Here is a 21,989-nt window from a genome sequence, read left to right as displayed (position 1 = left end):
AGACACCTTTTCTCCCAAGATGCCTAAGTACAGGCAACATAATAAGCCCTTTAGAATTATGACAATTGGCTGACAACTATTTCCATAAATGCATTTGCTTTATGTATTCTGAATAATGCAGTTTTCACATATTCTTATTACATTCATACAGATTAATAAAGACCTGATTTAAGTGTTTCTTTAAAAGGCTTTATCATCATATGTACAGTAAAACAACTGAGACAATGCCTTACAGCAGAAAAGCCATTAAAAATACTTTTTTTTCTTCTACTACAGCAGGATTTGGCAAGGTATTTAAAACTACATTTCCCTAGGGGCAAATGAGAACTTTGATGATGAAAGAACTAGAATAATAAACGGAAAGTAAATAATCACAGTCTCTTTTAGATTCGTATCTTTACACACATATAATGAAAGCATTACAAGCAGACAATACTGCTTCAACTAGATTTTAAAGACAAGCATAAAGCACTTTTAACAAGATACAATGTGTTCCTACTTAATTATTGTTCCTAGGTAGGCTTTGTTCAGGGTTGGTTTTTTGTTTTGTTTAGATTAACTCCTTCTGCAGCCTGCAGGAAAACCAGCCCCGGCTCAAGTGACTCAGGGACACAGCACCAGACAAACCACAGACCAAAGGCTTCACAGCACCCAGGAATCTGCTCCAGGGATCTGGAAGGAAAAGACTTTCCCTATCATCCTAAGAGGCAACTTGTTGGGGGTCTTACTGAACTGCAACAAAACTTCAGAAGACAATCCTCAGCTTGTATATCTTTATTTAAATCCTCCTCCTACTCAGGAGCAATTAAAATGAAATACTTGTGCCAGTGTAGGACTAGAGAGAGAATTCTCCTAAGCACTTCTCCTACCTCTCTGGCATAACCAAATGAATGTGACATTTGCCTTTTTTTTTTTTTCCAACTAAACCAACAGCTGTTTATCATTGTATTTGCTTCATATAGTTGCCTATTTAATTATATCAAGGCACAACTTCTACTTAATGCCCTTATGTATGTATGAGTTATGCCAAATGTTTTAGTTTTTCCTTCCACTCTATGCTCACACATTGGAGGGTTGTACTCTCTCACCTCACTGAAGCCACATGCTGCAGGAGAATAATGACAAAGTCATGAATCTGTAATTCCTAGACTATAATTTTTGATAATTGAAAATTTACAGTTTCCAGAGGACCTATGATGAAAGCACTCTGGTGATAAAATAAACACTCTGCAGGTCTCTCCTGTACAGCTGGAGGAGCCAAGGGACAATATTGACAGATTTCACAGAATCATCTGCTACCTAAGCCACACCTGGGACTCCTGCACTTGGGGCTTCCATGTCTCAGCTCACAAGAAGAGAGCCCAGCATCCCATCAGACACTGGTGTGCTCTGGGGCTTGCAGTAAGAGATAAGTAAGAAAATTAAAACAACAAAAATCCTTCCATCATGGTAGAAGACTAACAAAAATAAGACAGTTTTCCATGTGGATGCTCATTGGAGTAAACAGCTCTGACACTGACAGTAACTACCAAAAGCAAAATACTGCCCTTTCAATCTTAAAACAGTAATTTACAATTTGCTACTTCTCTTTCCAATTCCCTTTCCTACATTTAAATAGAAAACTAGAATGGAAGCAGGGTATTTTGGAGTTCTACATTATTCCATCTGGTGAAGCCTGGGAAATTCAAATGGAGCAAGCTTTATTCTTGCAAGTCAAGAAATCAGAAGACTGCAATGGATAAACATGCTGCTGACCTTGTTCAAGCCTTCTAAGAGAGCCTTACTGATGAGATAGTCAGCCATAAAAAAGGTCTCCTGGAAAACATGATGCTACTACTATTTCAGAGCACACAGATTCACAATTGTAGAAGAAAGCCTGCTGCTTTAATGATTCTGGTTTAGCCCATCACATAAATTTTAGCACATTTCCAAATGTGTTACGTAAGCAAGGCAGATAGAACCAGGAATTCAGCACCAATAATGCTCACGTGCCTGAAACAGTGATACCTTCTGAGTTAAAAACAGCACAGAGAATGTTCACTTTCCCTTCAGTTTACATCAGAACACCACAAGTTCCAAGAAATGGCTCAAATATATACCTTCCCCCCAAAAAAGGAATGTAGCTTACAGGCTTTTAGATGCAAACTGTAGCTAGAAAAGAGAATTTAGCTGAGGAATAAAACAGGAAAAGTGGTTTTCTAGTATAGAAATAAGAAATTTTCTTTCAGTTTACAGATCAATGCATATTTTTTTTGGTTTTATAAGTGCAATTCTGCCATATGAACTGCTAAACCTGCAAGAAGGCAAATAGTATTTTAAAATCATCATGAGAAAAGTGCAGTAAAGCACTTTTTGCCTTAAAATTTCATTTAGCAATGAAGATTCTTTCAAAGATACTTCTTTCTGACATCTCTTGTGATAGAGAACCAAAGCATGCCAAAGTGTTAAAAGGCACTTCTGAAATCAATTATTTGATATGATTTTCAAAGATTTCTAAAGAATGTCCAAATACATTAAAAACCACATTACCCTGAATAGAATAACTAACACCTATTTACCTGTAGCAACCAGAAACTATAAAAAATTAGCATGGCTTGACACAAAAGGATTGTGTGCAGAGGAATGACATGGAAGCCCCAATTCCCTGTGCTTGGAAACTGCTGCTTCCTTTCCTGGCACACTGGAAAAGCAGGAAATGTGGGAAGTTACTGTTGGAGCCCTTGAAGAAAAGCCTGGCAGCTCTCCCCATTCCTGTGGGGCTGCCGAGCAACTCCAGTGCCCTGGTGAGCACCAGCCATGGCAAAGGTGGGACCCTTTCATTCATTCATCTCCAGGATCAGCCAGCTCTGGACCAGAGGTTCTGGTGTTAAAAACTATAAAGCTCCTGAAAGTACATCCTTTCAAATTTAAATCAAGTCTGTTTAAACTTTTCTGTTCTCCATGGATGGACTATTTGACCTATTCCACATTTTTTAAACTGAAATTACAGCAACCTAAACGTGATTGAGTGTATTAATCAATATAGGAGCATAACATCTGTGACTTTGTCTAAAACTCTGTATTAAAATAGGGATGAAGTGCAGCCTTATATATTCACAAGAAAAATGCACATCACATTTGACTCTGAGGTCACTCTAAAGATACATCACAGCACCAGATTTTGCACCCAGTATAAAACTGCCTTTTTTTAGCCTGTATTGTGACAGGCATTTTGGGATTTGTGTGTTTGACCAACAAACCATGTTGGAATATTTTCATTTGGGCTTTAATTCCCATGTTAAAAACCATCCTGAGTTCAAAACAAAAAACAAAAACAAAATAAAACACAAAAAAACAATTCACTATCACACAAAAGAGAAAAGTAGAATTCCAACCTATCAAAGGGAGAACTAAATTTCATTTCAATCATCAGCTGAAGGCTGATATTTTCAAAAGTATTTATGTATACAAAGATATGGACCAAACCTATTTATGTAGGTTTGATAAAGACCCTTAATGTAAAACAATTAATGTAAGTTAATCACTTGCACCTTTTGCTACTTGAATACTTTGGGAAAACTGATCCAAACTGCATTACATGCTTAAAAACGTGCATAGCTAAACTTATACTCCCAAATCCTAAGGGCTAATTTCAGTTAAAACATTTGCCTTTGGACAAACAACTTCTAATTCTTATGTTACACTCTGGCCATGAACTATTATTAAGAAAGCATAAATAAAAAGATGAAGGATTAATTGATTCTACTCCACTGTAGCACTTATGTGCATTAAGCAGACTGGATCAGAATTCTTCTGACCAGGAATTGCACTGACTTAAATTTTAAGTACAGATGCTCCCAGTGCTGTATTTCTTTTTATGTCACAAAAAAAATCCTGCAGAATTGTTCACAACACTGTGAAATCCGAGTAATTGTGAAGTCATGACTATTAATTTCCAAAAATAAGCATTTTATTATTCACTGAACGTCAATCACATGCCAGGAATTTTTAAATAAGTCCCAATATTGCAAACAGAGAAAACAAGCTTTTTTTGTTTAACGAATAATGATTCAGACACTTTCTTACAGGAGAGCACCCACACAATTTATCACCACTTTCATCTGTCATCCCACATGCTTGGCTTTTGCTCATATCAACATTTTTTAAAATGAATTCTTTTCACTGTAGTTATGATACTGGTTTTGCAATCATTAGGGCTAGCAAAAATCCACAGAAGCTTCAGGTTGTTGATACAGGAAAACTGTGCCTTTTATAAAAATGTGGATTTTTGAAGTCTCTTATCATTTATCACCTGCCTGAAAATCTATCAGTGGAAGTTATTATGCTATCAGTGTTATAAGATGGTGAATAATCAATATAGAAATTAATTAAATAGCTTCAAGAGAAGAAACCAGATCATGATTTTCAAGTCAACCTCTGATAATCAGATAAATACACAGAGAAGAGAACAGCACAGAGAAAGTCAGTCATCACTCAGTCTTCCTCCCTTGATGATTTCAAGTGCTGAGATTTTTATCACTGAGGTAGTAGAGAGTATTCTGCAAGAGAAAATACTCAAAACAACCTCCCAAGAGAAGCGTTGCCTCTTGCTTCATTGCTGCCATTTAGATGTCCTAATTTAACAGGGTCCCAAAACAGTCTTTCTTACCAAATACTAACATGCTGTGTGGCAATAATTAACAGAACAGCTTTATTAGAAAATGATTTTTGTTAAAGCTGTCATTTTAAAACACTAGAAGCTACTAAAAGGAATTTACTATGTGTAATATTATCATATCCTGACATCTCAACTTGCCAGGGTGTGAAGAAAATGCTGTATTGCACTCAAAAGCACAGAGGAATATCAGACTTTAGCAACATATGTACATTATGAGATGATTGCTCATCTTTGGCAGGAGCCAGACTAATGAAGAGTTCAGGGTAAGGAGTCCCCCCCACCATCAAAATAGAGAAAAATCAGTGAGTTGGAAGAGCCAATAGTAAAGGCTTCTTATGGAAGCTGATGTGATGAGAAAAAAGCCAGAAAATGTCAGGGAATATTGATTTACACATTATTTAAAAAAAAAAAAAAAAAAAAAAAAACACCCAAAAAACTCCACACCACCACACCATAGTGTCCCATCAGATTGCTAGAGACAAGAGAAACATGGAAAGTACTGATTCTAAACCCAGCATCTGCTGGGGACACTGACAATTGGCAACTGTCAGGGTTCCACACAATGCTCATGTTTGTTATACACAGGAAAACAGGATTCAGGATCATTTCAACAAAATTAACCTCTACACACGAAACCTTTATTCAGCAGCCCCATCTTAGGAGAGGGTTTAGCACCCAGAATTTGATCCTTCTCACTCCACTGAGTTTCTGCTGAAAGCTGCCCCACCAAAGGGACCAACTGAGCCAAGTCTTGTTCATTTGATTCTTTTTTTATATTCATATGAAAACAGGCACAGATCCTGACAGTCATGTTACTATTATGGAAATAACTATTATATATTGCTTCCCTAGATCATATAGCTCAATTATTCTGCTTACAGATACTTAATGTCAAAACTGTAATTTCATTCCACTGGGGCCAAAGGAAGGCTCATGAGGGAGTACAGGCACATGCAAAAGACAGATTATTACGCCAAGTCACTCAGATAAACTGAAATAATTGTAGAAAAATGATGAAAACTTTTTGTGACACATGTATAGTATGCGTGTCATTTCGTCAGATTTTCCTATCCCAAGAAGAAATCAGTAAGTCTGCTGGAGAGTGGGTGTTCTGAGGAATTAATCAAAAGTGTCTAGAAATGGCAATACAGAAATCTATCGAAAAACTTGACTTTTCTGAAATATGCTAAAACTAAAAGAGGAGAAACTATGCACAAGAAAGACTCTAGTGGGCGTCACACTCTTCCTTCCAAAAACACAATTAACTTTTCATTCATATCCTGCCAGGAGCAAAATTCTCCTCAGTGTTCTGTACCAGTTCTTATAGTGGGACAAATATCAATGCTCTCTTCCTCTAGTTTTGAAACAGCTTTGATATAGCTGAGAAAGGAGGTATCACTGATTTCTGCCACCTCCCTGACTGTGCAGTCAGTCTCCAGCCAAGGACACAGACACTGGCATGCTCTGCAGCATTACAGAAAATGAAGGGACCAACATAATTAAGTTTGTCAGAAGCCCCTCTGCTTGGAGGAAGATCAAGAAATGTAATGAAGCAAGTATGAATTTCAACCCAGTCCAGTTCTTGGGAGGAAGGAATCTCTAAGGGATTCAGGCCATTCCACCCAAGGCTGGGCAAAGGGAGTCAGTGAGAATCCATGGAACACAGGTTTCCCTGGCAGAAGGCTCCGACTCTGCTAACTCAAGAGCAGCAGCAAGAGAACTGCTCTGCTGGGTAATCAGCACTGAAATGGCATCACAGCCCATGGCACCCCAAAGCTAGGAGGTTTGCAAATCAGTGAGCTGGTTTTTCCCATTTTAGTTTCTACCACCGAAATAGCTGATGATTTTACAAACAGGATTATTTTAATGTAGTCAGCCACAAGCTCAGATACAAATTAGAGCTGACCAACTGTTTGTGTGAACACCATGGATCTCAACACGTTACATGGCCAAACATGCTACACACAAGCCAGCTCTTCACTAGATTAATTTCTAGAGGAACATCAAGCTCTCATTTCTCCTTCTCCCTCCAAGCATTCTGTGGAAAAGGCTGTTTCTCTTCATGAGAACACTACCACTCTGCACTTCTATAAATAATTACATGAACATGATTAGATAAATTCCCCTCTTCCAGGATGACCCTCCTGCACAGTCCATTTTGATTAAGTCTTAAAGAATGACAGTTAAATATTTACAGCATTGGTAGTATTTGCCAAAACAGTTTAGATGTTTCCTAACCAGAAATAAACACCTAAATGAAAATTTAGTAATCACTAGAACAGATTTATTCTACGGGTTTATGTATCTCTAGAATTTTCAATACTGCACCAGGGGAATCATGATCATCCTGTTATCTGTAGGCAACTAATCAGAACCAACCAGTAGAAAACACCTCAAGTTTAATATTAAAAAATTAATAAAGCAACTAAAAAGAGATCCTCTAACTGCTATGTTTAAGAGAGCATAATAAACACTTGCTAGCCTCCAAGAACACATCTGCAGTTGAATGGTTTACCAGAACAATTATTAGCCTGTCATAAACTGCATGTAATGTAGACAATCACTTTATCGACTTTCCCTCTAATTAAAATTATATTTTTCTTTTATTTTTCACCTAGTGAACAAGGACAATGCTGTAATTCCCTAGGCAGCCAAACATTTAAAAAGAACAATGCTTGCTTGAATTTACCTCAATACATCCCGTGTTAGCTTTTAAATTCTCTGTAAATCTATGATTTTGTGCATGCAAATGTTGATAACAGCAAGCAACTGAGCTCTGCTCTTCACTCCCCTTACAAAAACACACTGCACTGGAAACACAGAAATATTGGTTGGATTGACAAGGTTCAACTTGATGGACTAGCTCTTTTGAAGAGAAGACCACAAAATGTAATTACAAAGAAGAATTATGTGCCAGCTTTTCTATGGTTTGTTCTGCTTTACTTTATAAGTTAAATCCAGAAACATTTAGCTACTATGCTGAGTAATCTGTAAGGCAACACTGGTTTGGTGTTTGCTGTTATTTATTGGTTTCTAAAGACAAAACCTATCTTACAAAAATTGCAGAATGAAAACTTGCTTAAAACCTAATGCACCAATCACAAGTCAAACCAAATTCAGAGGACCAAACCCAGCAAATCAGTCACTGATTTTCTGCAAGGGATGGTAAAATGTGGCTGCCTATGATGGCAGGGGGCTGAGCTCAGTACCCAGCCTCATTCCTATGCAGTTCTTGACAGAAACAGCAGATATGGAGTGGAATAAACCACCCCAGCAAACAACCCCCACCCCAAACCAGCAGTTTCTCTGCTTTTCCTGCCAAGAGAAGGAAAACTGCATCTCTTTGTGTGCACATGGGTGGTGTTTGCATTGCCTTTGCATTTTAACAAATCCCACACTGATCATGACCTATTCAGTGTATACAGAGAAAATTGATTTTTTTTTAAATTGTGGAGAGTATTTAACACTGTATTAATATACTCATATTCTGTTATTGTTTGTCTCCATGACAATTCTAATATGAACTGTAAACTCTGAATAGTTCTAGCTCTTCCTGAAGCAGAAGCATTATTAAGCAACTAAAGTCCTCCTTAATCTAATTGCACAAGTTAGCAATTCAATTTTACATTTGCTTTTTAGTTGTTCACATTAACCTTTAGACCCCCTAAATGAGAGAACCTGTTTTTGAACCAAGAGCAGCTCAGTACTGTATGAGCACCAACACTGCATTTCAGTACTGCAAAGTCAAAAACATTACAAACCCTTTCTGATAAAGGCTTAATTTTTTAACTTTAGGAATAACTCAGCCTTTATTTAAATTTAAATCTGAGATGTATTCACTCCTTATTTCTAAGATTTTTCTCCATCAGCAGGTTCCAGGATGGATTAGTTCAATTAGCAGAGAAAGTGTCTTAGGCCTCTCCAAATACTCTACAAAATATGACTCTCAGTATTTACTATCAGAGCATCAAACTCCACCATCCAAGATAAAATTCTGTCCTGCCTAGATTTCTCATGTAATCATATCTCAAAACTACAGCACTGTCAATTTTTAAGAGTTATGAAATTCTCATTATACTCAGTAATTTGTTTGTAGTGGCATAAATAAAAAATCATCTTTAATCATATCCAAGCAACCAGTAGGAAAGCAAATGAACTGCATGGGTATAAAGACATTTTGCACATAAACACATATTTATCTTATATATATGTGGTAAATAAATAAATGTATTATCAACAATGCCCCACCATAACTAACATACCCAAGAACCAGATGTCAGATCATCCACATGAATTACAAACTGAGTAGACTTGAAGTCAAAACTAGAGAGAAAACACTGAATACATTGGCATTTTCATAAAGATATTTGTTAAAGCAGAATTAAAACTTTCTAGACCAGCTAAATGCTAGTAAAATATTTGAAGACAAAAAAAAGTACCACATGCAAAGCAAGTCACATTGCACCTCAAATGAAAAAACAATGCAATACCTTCTCATCAACACATAACATTTTGTTCATGTGATACTCTTCAAAATCAACTTGCAAAGGAATTTTTTGGGAGTTAGTTTCTCATTAAAGCATTTTATATTGGTTGAGATAGAAGACAAATAAACAAACAAATAAATAAATAAATAAATATAATCTGTGTCTCTAGAACAAGTGAACAGCCACTAATTCAACAACTATAAATATCAGCTGCACAGTACAAAAAGGGAGCACCCCCCATATTTCTGTTTTCTAACTACTCTAAATGTGTTGACTATTGGCATCTACAGTGAATTAAGAAACAATTCTCATTATTTCAAACAAAAATAATGCAAGAATTATGAGACAAAGGCAATAAGGGAAAGGTAATTTTTAATGTACTTCCTTTAGTCAGATACACATTTCAAAACTATTTCAGATACTTTGAATTCTTAAAAAAGAAACCATACCTGATACTCTTCTGTTGTATCGGTTAACAACTGGAGCTGGAAAAAAAAGAAAAATAAAATTAGATATTTGTATTTATTATTACAAATATAATTAATTAATCGCATAATCATTATATAATTTTAGTACACAAACCCCATACAAATCTCTTTTTAAAATGATCCAGTATACAGCTTTCATCCATCTACTTGCCAGACAGTAAGGTTTTATTCAAAATGAAACTTCATTTTCCTGAAGGCATTACATGCTAGGATGGATGGTAAGTAGTTTTGGGTTGGGTTTGGTTTTTTTACCTAATTCTGAAAAAACCATACCTCTACACAGATTATCCAATCCTAACCTACCACCAGCTAGCAGCCTCATTTATTTGGTATTATTGCCAAGCATTGCAGCACTTTAGGTCAGCTGTACCTCCCTTAAGGTGGATCAACAGACAAAGAAGTTTTGGCCAACCCGTTCTGTTCCCCAGGCAGGGTGGTGCTCCCCCAGTCCCTGCAGCCATCCAGCCCTGAGCAAGGCTGCCTCATACCAGGGCACAGGCTCAAGCTGGAGAAGGCTGAGGTCAGGATCCATTTCTTCCTTGCTCATGCTCTAACTCTGCAAGGCACTTGGACTTTGGACTGGGAGGAACTGCCTGAGTTCCACTGTGCACATCCATTTTGGCATTACCTTCAGCAAACAGCACCTTTCCCCCTTGTACAGTAACCAAGGCACCGTCTTTGAGAGTTGCTTCAGTCTCAATAAAAACCAAAACAAAATCAACCTGTAAAGTTTCACCCAGAACAAAACCAAAGCACTCTCTTCTCCTTCACCTCTAACAACCAACATCATTTTATTCTGACTGCTTCATGTTTTCCCATTTTTCTTCCCTTCAATAGGTAATTCTATTTTTCCTGATATAACCTTTCTATTCCATTCTTTCAGTATTTAAGAATTAGAGGAGCCTTTATACCCCATCAGTGCACATGCATCACAGAGCCAGATTTATTAAACACCCACCACAAAAATCTTAATGACGCCATCATTTCTTAGAAACTTTTGGGTATCTCAGCACCACCAGAATACAGAGAACAATGATTACTTAGCAAAGACAGAAGAGTTCAGCTTCTTTGGAGCACTTACAACCACCCTACATCTATATGAAAACACAAAACTGTGAATAATACAACAAAAAAGAGATCAAAATTATTATTGTGTATTTTTTTGTTAAATAAAGGAAATTAGAAGAGGTTGGAGGGGAAAGGAACAATCAGGCTAATTCCATAGCTTTCAGCTAAATCCATTAACAGGGAGACAATGCTCAGCCTCAAAAGAAGCTCAGGATTAAAAGCAACATTATTATGAATTTTACAATTTAGATCTAAACTCCTATAATACGACATAATCATTATAAAAATAACACTGACACAGGGTTTCATACATCAAACTTGAAGAGGTTCAAAAACACTGAATAACAAACCTGAGAATTCAAGTAACTTTCTCTCCAAACCTTTCAGCAATTCACGACAGCAGGGACCCTTCCTGCAAGTAAGGTCAGGATTTATCTCACTTGCCAAAAGACACCATGGGTGGGAGAAGTTTACCCCACCTTAAGGGGAAATAGGCTTTGGGAATACAGATCCATGCAGGTTTATTAAACAAACTCATGCATCTGAAAATGTTCATACATTTTGCCCTGTTCTTAACTTTTCCTTGTGGGTCTGTCTGTGGCTACCAGTGGTGACACAAAACTGCTCTGGACAGTAATTTGCCCTGCAAGAGTACACTCATCTAACTGAGTAACTAATAAAAATTGGCCAATCTGGACCTAAAGAAACGGGAAAATTCACTACTTTTGTCCTGAGACCCAGTCAAATGCCTACTGGTTCTCTAAGGTTTTGAAGAATGGGAAGACCAGAACAAATTAGTTCAGTTTCCACTACAAAGTCATTTATTACAAAAGAAAATACTAAATTCAAAATGTAATTTGATATGTTTGCTGTACAAGCACCTCATCAAGGTCATAACAGTTTTCAGTAAATGATTAACCAGTCTCATGTACGGATTCAGATACTTTTAATCAACACCATTAGTGAGTAAATACATTATTTCAGTTTCTATCTTGCACGTACAGAATTTCTTCTCCACCTTATGACTTCTACACCCATTTCTTGCTCATATTTAAGAATAACATTTTCATGTCTTTGAACAGAATTAATATACTCCAGAATACTCTGGTGTACTTTGGGTAATATAGAAAAAAATCCAACAACCATGTCTTCTTTTGGAATCTTGATTATTTTATCCCATAGCAGGGTTCAGTGTCATCAAAACTGCATCAAGTTTTCCAATGTTAAAAATGAGCAAAACACATAACCTTTTAAGGGCAGTTAAGAGACGACTATTATTCTGCCTCCACAAAGCTTTTAAGATTAAAATGATAGTTTGCATCTCTTACACCAGTGACAGTTCTAACATGTATAAAATTCATTTTTATGTGTTGTCAGATGACTATTTTTATGCTAAAGAGATAAAAATCTGACCTTTCCTAGTAGAGAAGATTAGTGAGGTTTTTTTTTCCTCTGGCTTACCAATGAAAAGCTCCCTTTGCTTATGACTATTTTCAGTATTGCACAGTCATATTGCCACTCCTATGGCACCCTTGTGTTTTGCCATTAGAAGGATATGAAGGAAAAGCCTGGCATTGAGCACTGCTAAGAGAAACAGCTCCTGAAGGTCCCACATACACCTACATTGGTCTGTGAAGAGATTCCAAAAAATCAGATGGGTGGAAGGGAATAATACATTTACTGTGAACACAGCCAACCTCCTATGCTGAGCACTAAAGGGCACCTCATTTAAAGCAATGGTGATGGACACAACAATAACAAATTCCTACTACACCAGAGCACAACCCTGCCTACACTGTGATAAGAATCCAGTGAATCCAGCACATAAATCTGGTACCACTCAGAGATCTGCAATCTACAGAAACAAGATTAAACTGCTGCTTTGAAAGAGGAAACAATTTTTTTTTAAATTTTTTTTAATCTCCAGTTAGAACTCCCCCCTGCCGCACACCCATGGGCCACATTCAGTTTGAACAATGGCCCATGTCTCTGGTAATGATATGAATGCTATTATACTTTAATTGCAAACACTATAATGAGATTAAAAGATTTTGTTGTGAGATGATTGCATTGTAAACTCCCCATTATGTCAAAACCTCAGGTGCAGCAATATTCGAGTTCAAAATGTCTCATACCTTTGGCACAGCTCCTGCTTTTACTTGGCTCATGGGAACCAAGACACAGTAATTGGGTAAACACAACAAAAACTGAGGTAAATTAAACCATTGTAGCAGAAGAGAGCAAAACGGCCCAATTTCCTCCCTGGCAGCCAAAGGCAAGTGATTCTGGCACTGGAAAGGCAGATCAAGCTGTGCATTCCACAGTTCTGCCAGAACTGGCTCAGGACAATGATCCTACTCCACTGTTCAAGAAAAATCAGGAATGTCTGCTAAACGTGTACGTGTTCTCCATACTGTGATGAGGCACAGACTGAAGTAAGCACTAGATAGGAACCCTTAACAGGCTCCTTCAGACTGAAAAACCTCTCTTCCTCAAAGTAAAGGTATGTCATTACATTGATTTAATAGAAAAATATTTTAATAAATTGCATAAATAGACCAATACTGTACATTCCATTACTTAAATTCAAAAATGTGCATTACATCAAACAGCAGCAGTGCCATGCAGTTAGTGGCTACTGGACTGCCACTTGCTAGTGGCTCCATTTCACTGGGTTTTCTCACTTGAAAAATTACGGATGTAAATCAGACACTGCGATTTTAAAAATTTTTTTTATACTTTCCATCAGTGACAAAACAGGAATTTCTCCAATATCCTTCAGTTTGCTTTGGCATTGAGATTTACTTTGAAATATCTGATGCTCGATTGTGGCTCACTATGTTTAACTTACAAGAGCCCTGACTATGGTTCTAAGCAGGTATAAAATACAGCCCCATAGGTGAAAAATGGACACAGATATTATTTTTCTTACTGTTTTTAAGCCAAACCAGACCAACAATTACAATATTTGAGGCGAACAAGTGACAGTAAAACCACACTTTACAACCAGACCTAAAAGCACACTTTTCCTACAGTGCGTGGGCTCCCTTTTCTGTCATTGACTTTGAAAAGTGACTGGTAAAAAAAACCATCAGGCTTTTTTAGATGTACACTACTACCATAACAGGGAAAGCTGTTTCTCTACACTACTCACAAGCCTGAAATGAACAGAAGTACAACCATCGTTCTCCCAGCTACTGCTACCCACTTATTACACATCCTAATATGAATTCTTATAGAAAAAGACAAAACTCAAAAGATCAACTCAGGGTCACAGAAAAAAAAATTCAGGGGCAAACAAAGGACTGGCATCCCAGGCATGACAGTAGAGTACAAGGTGCTACTGCTCTGTCCTGGATGTACCTTAAAAACTTACTTCTCTTTCTTCACAAACGCTTTGCTTTTCACTATGATCTGTGAACATTTCCTAATATCAACTAGGATAAAAAAATCACACTGTTTGTGATTTTGAATATGATTTACAGCAGCATCCTAAGTTAAGCTTTTGTGCACACAAATATTTAATACAGATCTTCTGTGTAATCTAATCAACAATCTTTGAAGGTTTCCTGATGAAAGATGGAGCAAAGCTCATAGGAGGTGGCATAAACTTAGTATAGCACTCAGAGTTCAAAGAGCATAAGCACAAAATGCCAGCTTCATTACAACCAAGTAGCACAAATCAGTGATTCACAGAGTATTTTCCCATTGGATCATGGCACAAAATCATCCTCTCTGAAGAGAGACAAAAAGAGAAACAGAATGTAAACAGTTCTAATTTAACAAGTCAATTAAGTTTATCCAAACAACACATGAGTTGACACTAAAAACCATTAAAGCTGAAATACCAGAAGCAGAGTGGAGTATAAATCTGAGGCATGACTGTCTCTCTGGAATGCTGTATCAAGTTACGATAAGGAAGTGCCAGACTACAGCTGTCAAACTGTTTTTCTACACACCAAGATGTTAATGGACTTACATAAATAGGAACCATCACAACTCTGAGAAAACTCATCGATTCAAGTATCAGCTGTTTTAGGATTCCTGGCAATTAAAAAGTAATACTAGAGCAGAAGGAACTTTCATCATCAGATATGCAACTGTACTTCAATAAATACCAATCTGAACCTTTTTTTTAACAGGTAAGTAAAAAAACCAGAGTTCCCTCTGACTGTTACCAGTATAACAGCTGCATATCCATGATTTCCTTCAGGATGTCCTAGCTGGATAGTGGCAAATTCTCACTTCCCCCTTCCACATCTCTCCTTTATAAGGTGGGGACCACAGGTAGGGCTACAAACTACTTAGGATTTTTTCAGAGGCAGCTCTGGAACCCAAGAGATCCCCTCAAAGCTTCTCTCAGAAAAGCAGAACAGACAGAAACAGATGAGAGTTTTACAGACACCCTTTTATTTTCCTTTCTATTCCCTTTATTTTCCCTTCTATTCCTCTCCTACCCACCCCCATAGAGGAGGATGGAAACTCAGAACCCGGTTAGACAGGCAGGAGAGACCCTGATGGTGTCACCCTGATGGTGTCAGCTGAAGCATGCCAGACATTTGGAGGAAGACAAAAGGTCAGGGAACACTAGGGAAGAAGTGAGTTTTCAGAGAACAAACAGAGGGAACACAGAACATTAAAAAATTAAAAAGTGGAAACCATGACCCACGATTGGGTACACACAGGCTTTGCTTTTCTGTAAAAGACTTTTACATCTATTAAGTTGGAAAACAATAAAAAATATTAGATTGCTATTAAACATTGTTTTCCTGTCTGCTGCTGTAAAAATAAGAGACATGGACACCTTGTTATTTCTCAGTACTGAAAAACAGCTGTCATCAATAGCAAGAGAACAAAACATAAAAATGAAGTGGCGACACATCCTGGTCTCCAATTTAATTGATTTTCTTTTAATTTGTATTTAAAAATTACTGACAAAATGGAGAAACACTGTCTGAAAACCTCATTTTAGAAGAGTCTCTGACCCTTGCTTTCCAAGTTTTTTAGAGCCCCTCTGACAGAAAGAATGTAGTAACTTCTGAAGGGAAAAGTTGAGTCAACAAGCAAAGCATTTATGTCAGTGAAAAAAAAGGTGCTTATGAAGTTAAAACTGTTGTGCTATTTTGAGTTGGCTCTTTTTTGGTTTTCAAGTACAGAAGAAAAATGAATATGCACTCTGGAATGGACAGACTTTAAACAGCTGATCAATTCAAGAAAGAAATCATTGCTTGACTAACTGAAAGGAATCTGGGTGAACCTCTGGTTATGATGGCATTTCTTGACTGAGGCTTTCAGTGTGGTTTGTTTTTAAATCAAAGATCCCTGTTTCCAATGTATCCCTATTTCAATATTCCCTTTCCACAACTGAACCTGAGCAGTCATGCATGGTACTGCTTTCATTACATTTCTCAGCAGATACTCATTCTCACAAATAAAGGACCTAACCCTGCTCCCAGAACTCAGGAGTCTGTACAGCCTGACTGAAGCCTAAGCCCAGGAGAACAAACACCTTTCAAACAGCACTTCACATTATCTGACATTGCAATGGCATGACCCACACAGCCCTCTCCTATTTCTTGCTGACATGTCTCAGATCAAGCCAAACAGCACTTTTTTTTATTTTTATGAGTGTAATCTATATTATGAAGATCAAAGAGATAGCAACAAGGCATGCACTTGCTTTACAGACATGAAATTAGAAAAACTCCCCCGTGCTGAGGTACAATCTCAGCTAAAGGACACATTTCACAGTGATTAAAGATATAACCATATGCTGATAGTACAACAGAGATTGTCAGAGACTGAAATGAAAGACTTGGGAATGTTTTCAAGTATTAGAAAGACAAATCTATGCACTGCACAGAGAAAGAAGGATGCTGCAAAAAAAAACAGGAAAGTTAAGAAGCAGCTGACAAATCTTCAAAGCACTGTCAGAAGAGGCAAGACACTGGAAGGTACAACAAAGCAAGTGAAAAATGGAAATTTGCTTGGGCTTTAGGAGTAGGCTTAGAGAAGAAGGCATTTCAGAGAGAGGGAAGCTAAGGAGCCACATTAGTAATACCAGAAAATTAAGCTTACAAACCAAACATTAAGTAGATGATAAAAAGAAAAGATCCTAAACATATTTGAATGTGACTTTCACTGGGATTGTGAGACAATGGAAAAGCCAGAAAAGGTCAAAGATGAGAATGAGACTGTGGAGAAACAGAAATATCACATCAAGAAGAAGTAACTGCAAGTTTCCTTAAAATAAATGCTTCATACAGAAAAATATATTGGCATCTTATCTAGGGAACCACGAGGCATTTCCCAATCAGTAAGAAACATGGGCAACTCACCTTCAGGACCAGATGCACTGGCAGAGACAGAAAGCCTCCTCCTTTTCCAAGGTTCCTGACTAACCCTTCCTATTCTACCAGTTCTGCTTTCAAACCTCACCTCTTTATTCAGCAGCCTCCTGATCCACCAGAGATCAGAAATGGATGAGGCAGGAGGATTAATACCTCAGGGCACTAAGGATTTTTGAAACATCATGAAGACAAATTTTGTCTGAAATCTTTTCATTAGAAACTTCAGAAGTGCTGTTTAAAGCAACATTCGACTCTGACACAGAGAGCTCTTTTAAAGCAACACTTTCTGTATTTCAATTGGTTTTTATTATGATTTTGATTTCTAAGGCTTAACTCCACATCCTCATACCTTTTAAAACATCAAATCCCAAAGACTTTTGATTAGATTTTTATCCTGTGCCTGGTTGAAAAGTGCAATCACTGTTACAAACTAACAAAACTTAAACCTCTTTCAGGTTTTTTGGAAAGTTGAGTTCCACCAAACATACTTGGAAGTCCTGGAGATAATTCCTAAATGAGTCATAAAAAACGTCATTTAACTATATCTAGCACATCAGTCTATTTTTACTATTTCCAACTGCGCCGCTTGCATAAATCTCTTTCCACAAAATAATTAACTGTACACAGGTGAATGCAATCTGAGTAAAAAAAAAAAAAAAACAAACCAAAGCCTACACAATAAACCTGAGTCAATTTTTTATACATTACACTATTATTAAATTTGCATTCTATCACAGCATAGAGCAATTGTTAAGTACAAGTCTAAGGTGCATAAGTCACTGCTCCAAAGAGAACATTGGAATCAGTCAAGGGAACATGTTTTTCCATTTTTAGAAGCCTAATTAAAAGTCCCACCATTATTCTGAACATTTGAATGCAGTAAACATTGTAAAAACTAACAAGAGCAACAACCTGCTGGGGCCCTCTCACAACAGGTTAGACTCACCACAAAATTCTAAAACTCCTCCCTAAGGGAGAGGGTCCCCACATCAGCAGTCTGGGACATCCCCACCACACCCAGCTTCAGCAAGGTCCAGACACAGCTGTGTCTCACCCTGACAGTGCTGTCCTCTCCCAAACCTTGGGCACAACTCTGTTCAGGGTCCCAATGTGGTCTAGATTTTAAAAACACTCTAACTAAATTTATATTATCCTCAGAAATAGCAGAGTCAACTTCTCTGAAAGAAGGCTATATCAAATAAATACCATCAATGAAGCCAGGAACTTTTTCTCAACACTCTGGCTAGGAACTTTGAGAGAATTATTAGCCAGGCAATAAAATTATAATAGACAAATATAATCCAAATGCAGATCTGGGGAAAAATCTTCATAAGGTAATAGGGATGAAGTGGAAAATGCCATCACTGGCACAGGCTTCAGTGTTTATACAGCCTCAGGAATAAGCAGCTGTAAAATTAAGTCTGAAAAGAGTGGAAGACAAGCATGTGACAGCTCTGGTAATGGCACAAGTGAAGAAGTGCACTGGCTCCAGGTATTTCACACCTCCTGTCACTGCATTTCTACAACCTGTTCCCCCTGTACCCTCCCTCACACACCTCCATTCTGCCCCAGAGGAGAAGACAAATGCAGCTGCAAAGAGGAGAGTTACAATTCCCACTCCCACAGAAACTCTTCTACTTTCAGTTTCCATATCACACTTACCCTGTTTGTTTTTAAGGCCTTTAACCAATTCCTACAACCAAGGCTTTGCTTTGTGTCTCCTGCACTGCCACAGAAGCATAATAAATACTTCAGCAAGTAATACAGACTTTCCCAGCTGGATTGCTGCTCTCTCCTGACAGTGAACTTTGGGGTTACAGTGCACCACTGATGTTCTTGTCATTCTCTACATTCCCCAGTTTTGTTCTACCCCACCTGTGCAGAATGGACTTTTCCTGATTCACTGCACAGAACACCCCCAAATCCCACACATATTAAATACACACACCTGTATATACACTTTTACAGGGCCTTTTCAGTGAGCAACTCCTCAAATAATTCATAAACATCCTATATTTCAGCTATTATCTGTCCTCTAGGCAGAGACTTATTTTAAGGCACAGTAAATGTTGCATGTATTCCTAATATTTTTCTAGGTACATCTGGCATTTGAGAAAACTTCAAAATGGCATAATTCTGTATTTTTATTTGAATGTATAATGAAGACTTGATTTCCTCCTATATGTAAAGAAATATGATGATGATGCAGATATTCTTGTAGGTTAGCAATGAAAAAGATAGAAAAAAGACAATTTTTGACTGCCTATTAGTTTTCACCAGAAACACAACCTTAATTTTACATTCACTGCATTGTATTTTAAAGAGATTCCATCTGCTCTATCTGTAGTGCACATTAATATTCAGAAGACATCTGCAGTGTGCAGACCAAGCTTTTAATTGGAATCATGTCACAGCTACCATCACACAACACAGAATGTAAATGTTGGCTATCTGCACTTGGCAGCTGCTTGGCAGGCTCAGCATCAAGTCCTGCTGAGACTGATAGTGTCTTTAAATAATGCGGTATCAGGATATAAAAGCTATCTTGAGAAATCAAATATTGACTGTCATATCCATAACTAATATAATTTACTAGCACCCTAAACTACTTATAAGCAAAATATGGTTCATATTCAGCCATCATTTTCAAAGAGAGACAACAAATTGATACAACTGAGCACTCACATCTTTCACTATGATAGATACTTAAGCAAATTTAACTTGTACACAAAAGGGGACAATGACAACTGAACTTCAGTGCAAACAAAATGGTGTAATAAAGCTCAAAACATTTATAAAAATCTAAAACTCAAGCATTGCTAAGGACATAAGAGCACCTGAATAAAAATTCAATTAACAGGTGCACTCGGTGAATTAAGATACTTTCCTACAATGTCAGACTAATTATTCTGGAATGAACAATATAGTTACCTTTTCTTGGAATTAAAAAAAAACCCACCCAACCCTGAGTCAACAGCATTATCATCTGCTTCAAATTCTTGCCAAACCATGGTAACACAAAATTACATTTTCCCAGTCACCTGCATATTTTCTGCTTGTACTCTGCTTTAAGTTTCTGACAAATGGAGCAGTGAGCAGCAATCTACAGAGAGAGAACTGTATGTGTGTGCAGGTTTATTTATACACACAAACCAAAGCTCTGTCCAATACAAGCAACTGGTTGTTACTGACAAACTGGTCTCAGGTAAGCTGCAAGAAATTTCAGTCTATCGGTATGTAAAAATGACAAAGGAACTCTAAGAACAGCAACACTTGCTTTCCATGAAATACACATTTCCTTGGGGAATTTACATGCCACCACCTTTGCCACTGTACTGTAACAAACACAAAGCCAAAATTCAAGACCACAAGCCATAAAGGTATACACAGTTATACCACCACAAAAATAATTATGCAAGTAGAGGCAACATTAGAACAGAGTCATCATGATCCAGTGTCCTCCTCTGATAGACTAATTGGATTACTGGATCCTCTTAGCTTCAGAACAGCTCCCAACACAGATAAGGGAGTTAACAGAAGGGGAAGACACAATTGTTTGTGTTCAGGGCATGCATACACTCAATTTGTATGCTCAGTCTCAAGCCTGTACTTGCAGATCTGCCACCATTTGATGGAAGGGTAGAAAAGTAAAAAAACTGAGAAGGCAGAGCTGGGTTTCAGTCCCAAACCTGAGAGCACAACAAACCTATTGCTGACCACTGATTGCAGCAGAACTTCCAATGTGTGTAAATGCCAAGGAAAAAAGGGCTGGGCTGGTCTTAACCTTTTCCATCAGTGATGTGCAGCTGGTCTGCTTAAGGACTACAAGAAAAGAAAAATGATCATGGGCAGCTGCAGATGAGATGCAGCCTAAGAAGCTTTTCCTTTCACCTCTGAGTTGTTCAGTCTGAGACAAAATAGGCTGGAGTCACTCTTACAGTCAGGTGTATCTCATGTGACAGTATGAAACAACTGAACTACTTCTACAAAAGAGCAATTTATAAGAAAAATACGGAACAGGAGATTTGAAGCTCAGCAGAAACAAGCAGCAGCATGGAGAGAGCTTGGTGTGTCATACACACAGCAGGCATGTTATATCTGTCAGGTCAACCTGAGTTCAGAATTGATTAATTACAGGGATCTAGGTAAAATTTAAGAATAGCATCCTACAGATAAAATAGGCACATAAAAGTCCACAGTTCTTTGCCTGGGTCACTCCATTACCAATGAAGCATTGGTATTTCATTAACAATTCCTGCTGACATTTGAATGATGAAACATACTGTGTTTTTACATAAGACAAAACTGCAATAGGTTGTGCTGTCATCTGATTTGATCTGAATAAAAGAGCACAAGGAATTTCAATCAAGTGTCACTTCAAGCTGATTCAGAGCTTAATCTCACACATCCACATTTAACTGAAGGCAGAAACACACATTTATGTGCCAGGCAAGGCACACTGGTTGCAGGGTACTCTGGACAGCTTCTGATGCAATGTTGCTATGTCAGGGAGGTGGTCCTTCCCTCCTATGTGGTATTTCCAGGGGTCCCCAGGACGAGGTGAGAGATGAGTGAATCTGACTCCATGTTCTTAGAAGGCTAATTTATTATTGTATGATAGTTATTATTGTATGATATAATATTATTGTATTATATTTATATAAATATCTTTATATTTAATATTTATAATATTAAAATAAATTAAATACTGAAACTATACTAAAGAATAGAGAAAGGATACAGACAGAAGAGTACAAAGAATGATAATGAAAAACCCGTGACTGATTCCTCAGAGTCTGACACAGCAGATAGTGATTGGTCATTAAGTAAAAACAATTCACATGAAACCAATCAAACATGCACCTGTTGGCAAACAATCTCCAGCCACATTCCAAAGCAGCAGAACAGGGAGAAGCAAATGAGATAATCCTGTTTTTTC

The 21,989-nt window shown here is 37.5% G+C and overlaps 1 protein-coding gene across 1 annotated transcript in view; it reads right to left on the bottom strand.

Annotated features, from left to right (window-relative positions):
* PRKAR2A (protein kinase cAMP-dependent type II regulatory subunit alpha) overlaps positions 1-21,989 on the bottom strand; it is a 59,972-nt gene that overhangs the window by 25,836 nt on the left and 12,147 nt on the right. Inside the window, exon 2 of the mRNA XM_054640209.2 lies at positions 9,594-9,629. Coding sequence (XP_054496184.1) covers positions 9,594-9,629 — 36 coding nt within the window. The remainder of the gene's footprint in view (positions 1-9,593; positions 9,630-21,989) is intronic.

Source organism: Agelaius phoeniceus, chromosome 11 (assembly GCF_051311805.1).
Source record: "Agelaius phoeniceus isolate bAgePho1 chromosome 11, bAgePho1.hap1, whole genome shotgun sequence".
Classification (NCBI taxonomy): domain Eukaryota; kingdom Metazoa; phylum Chordata; class Aves; order Passeriformes; family Icteridae; genus Agelaius; species Agelaius phoeniceus.
The sequence above is the reverse complement of the archived record's forward strand: the minus strand, read 5'-3'. Positions and strand labels throughout refer to the sequence as shown.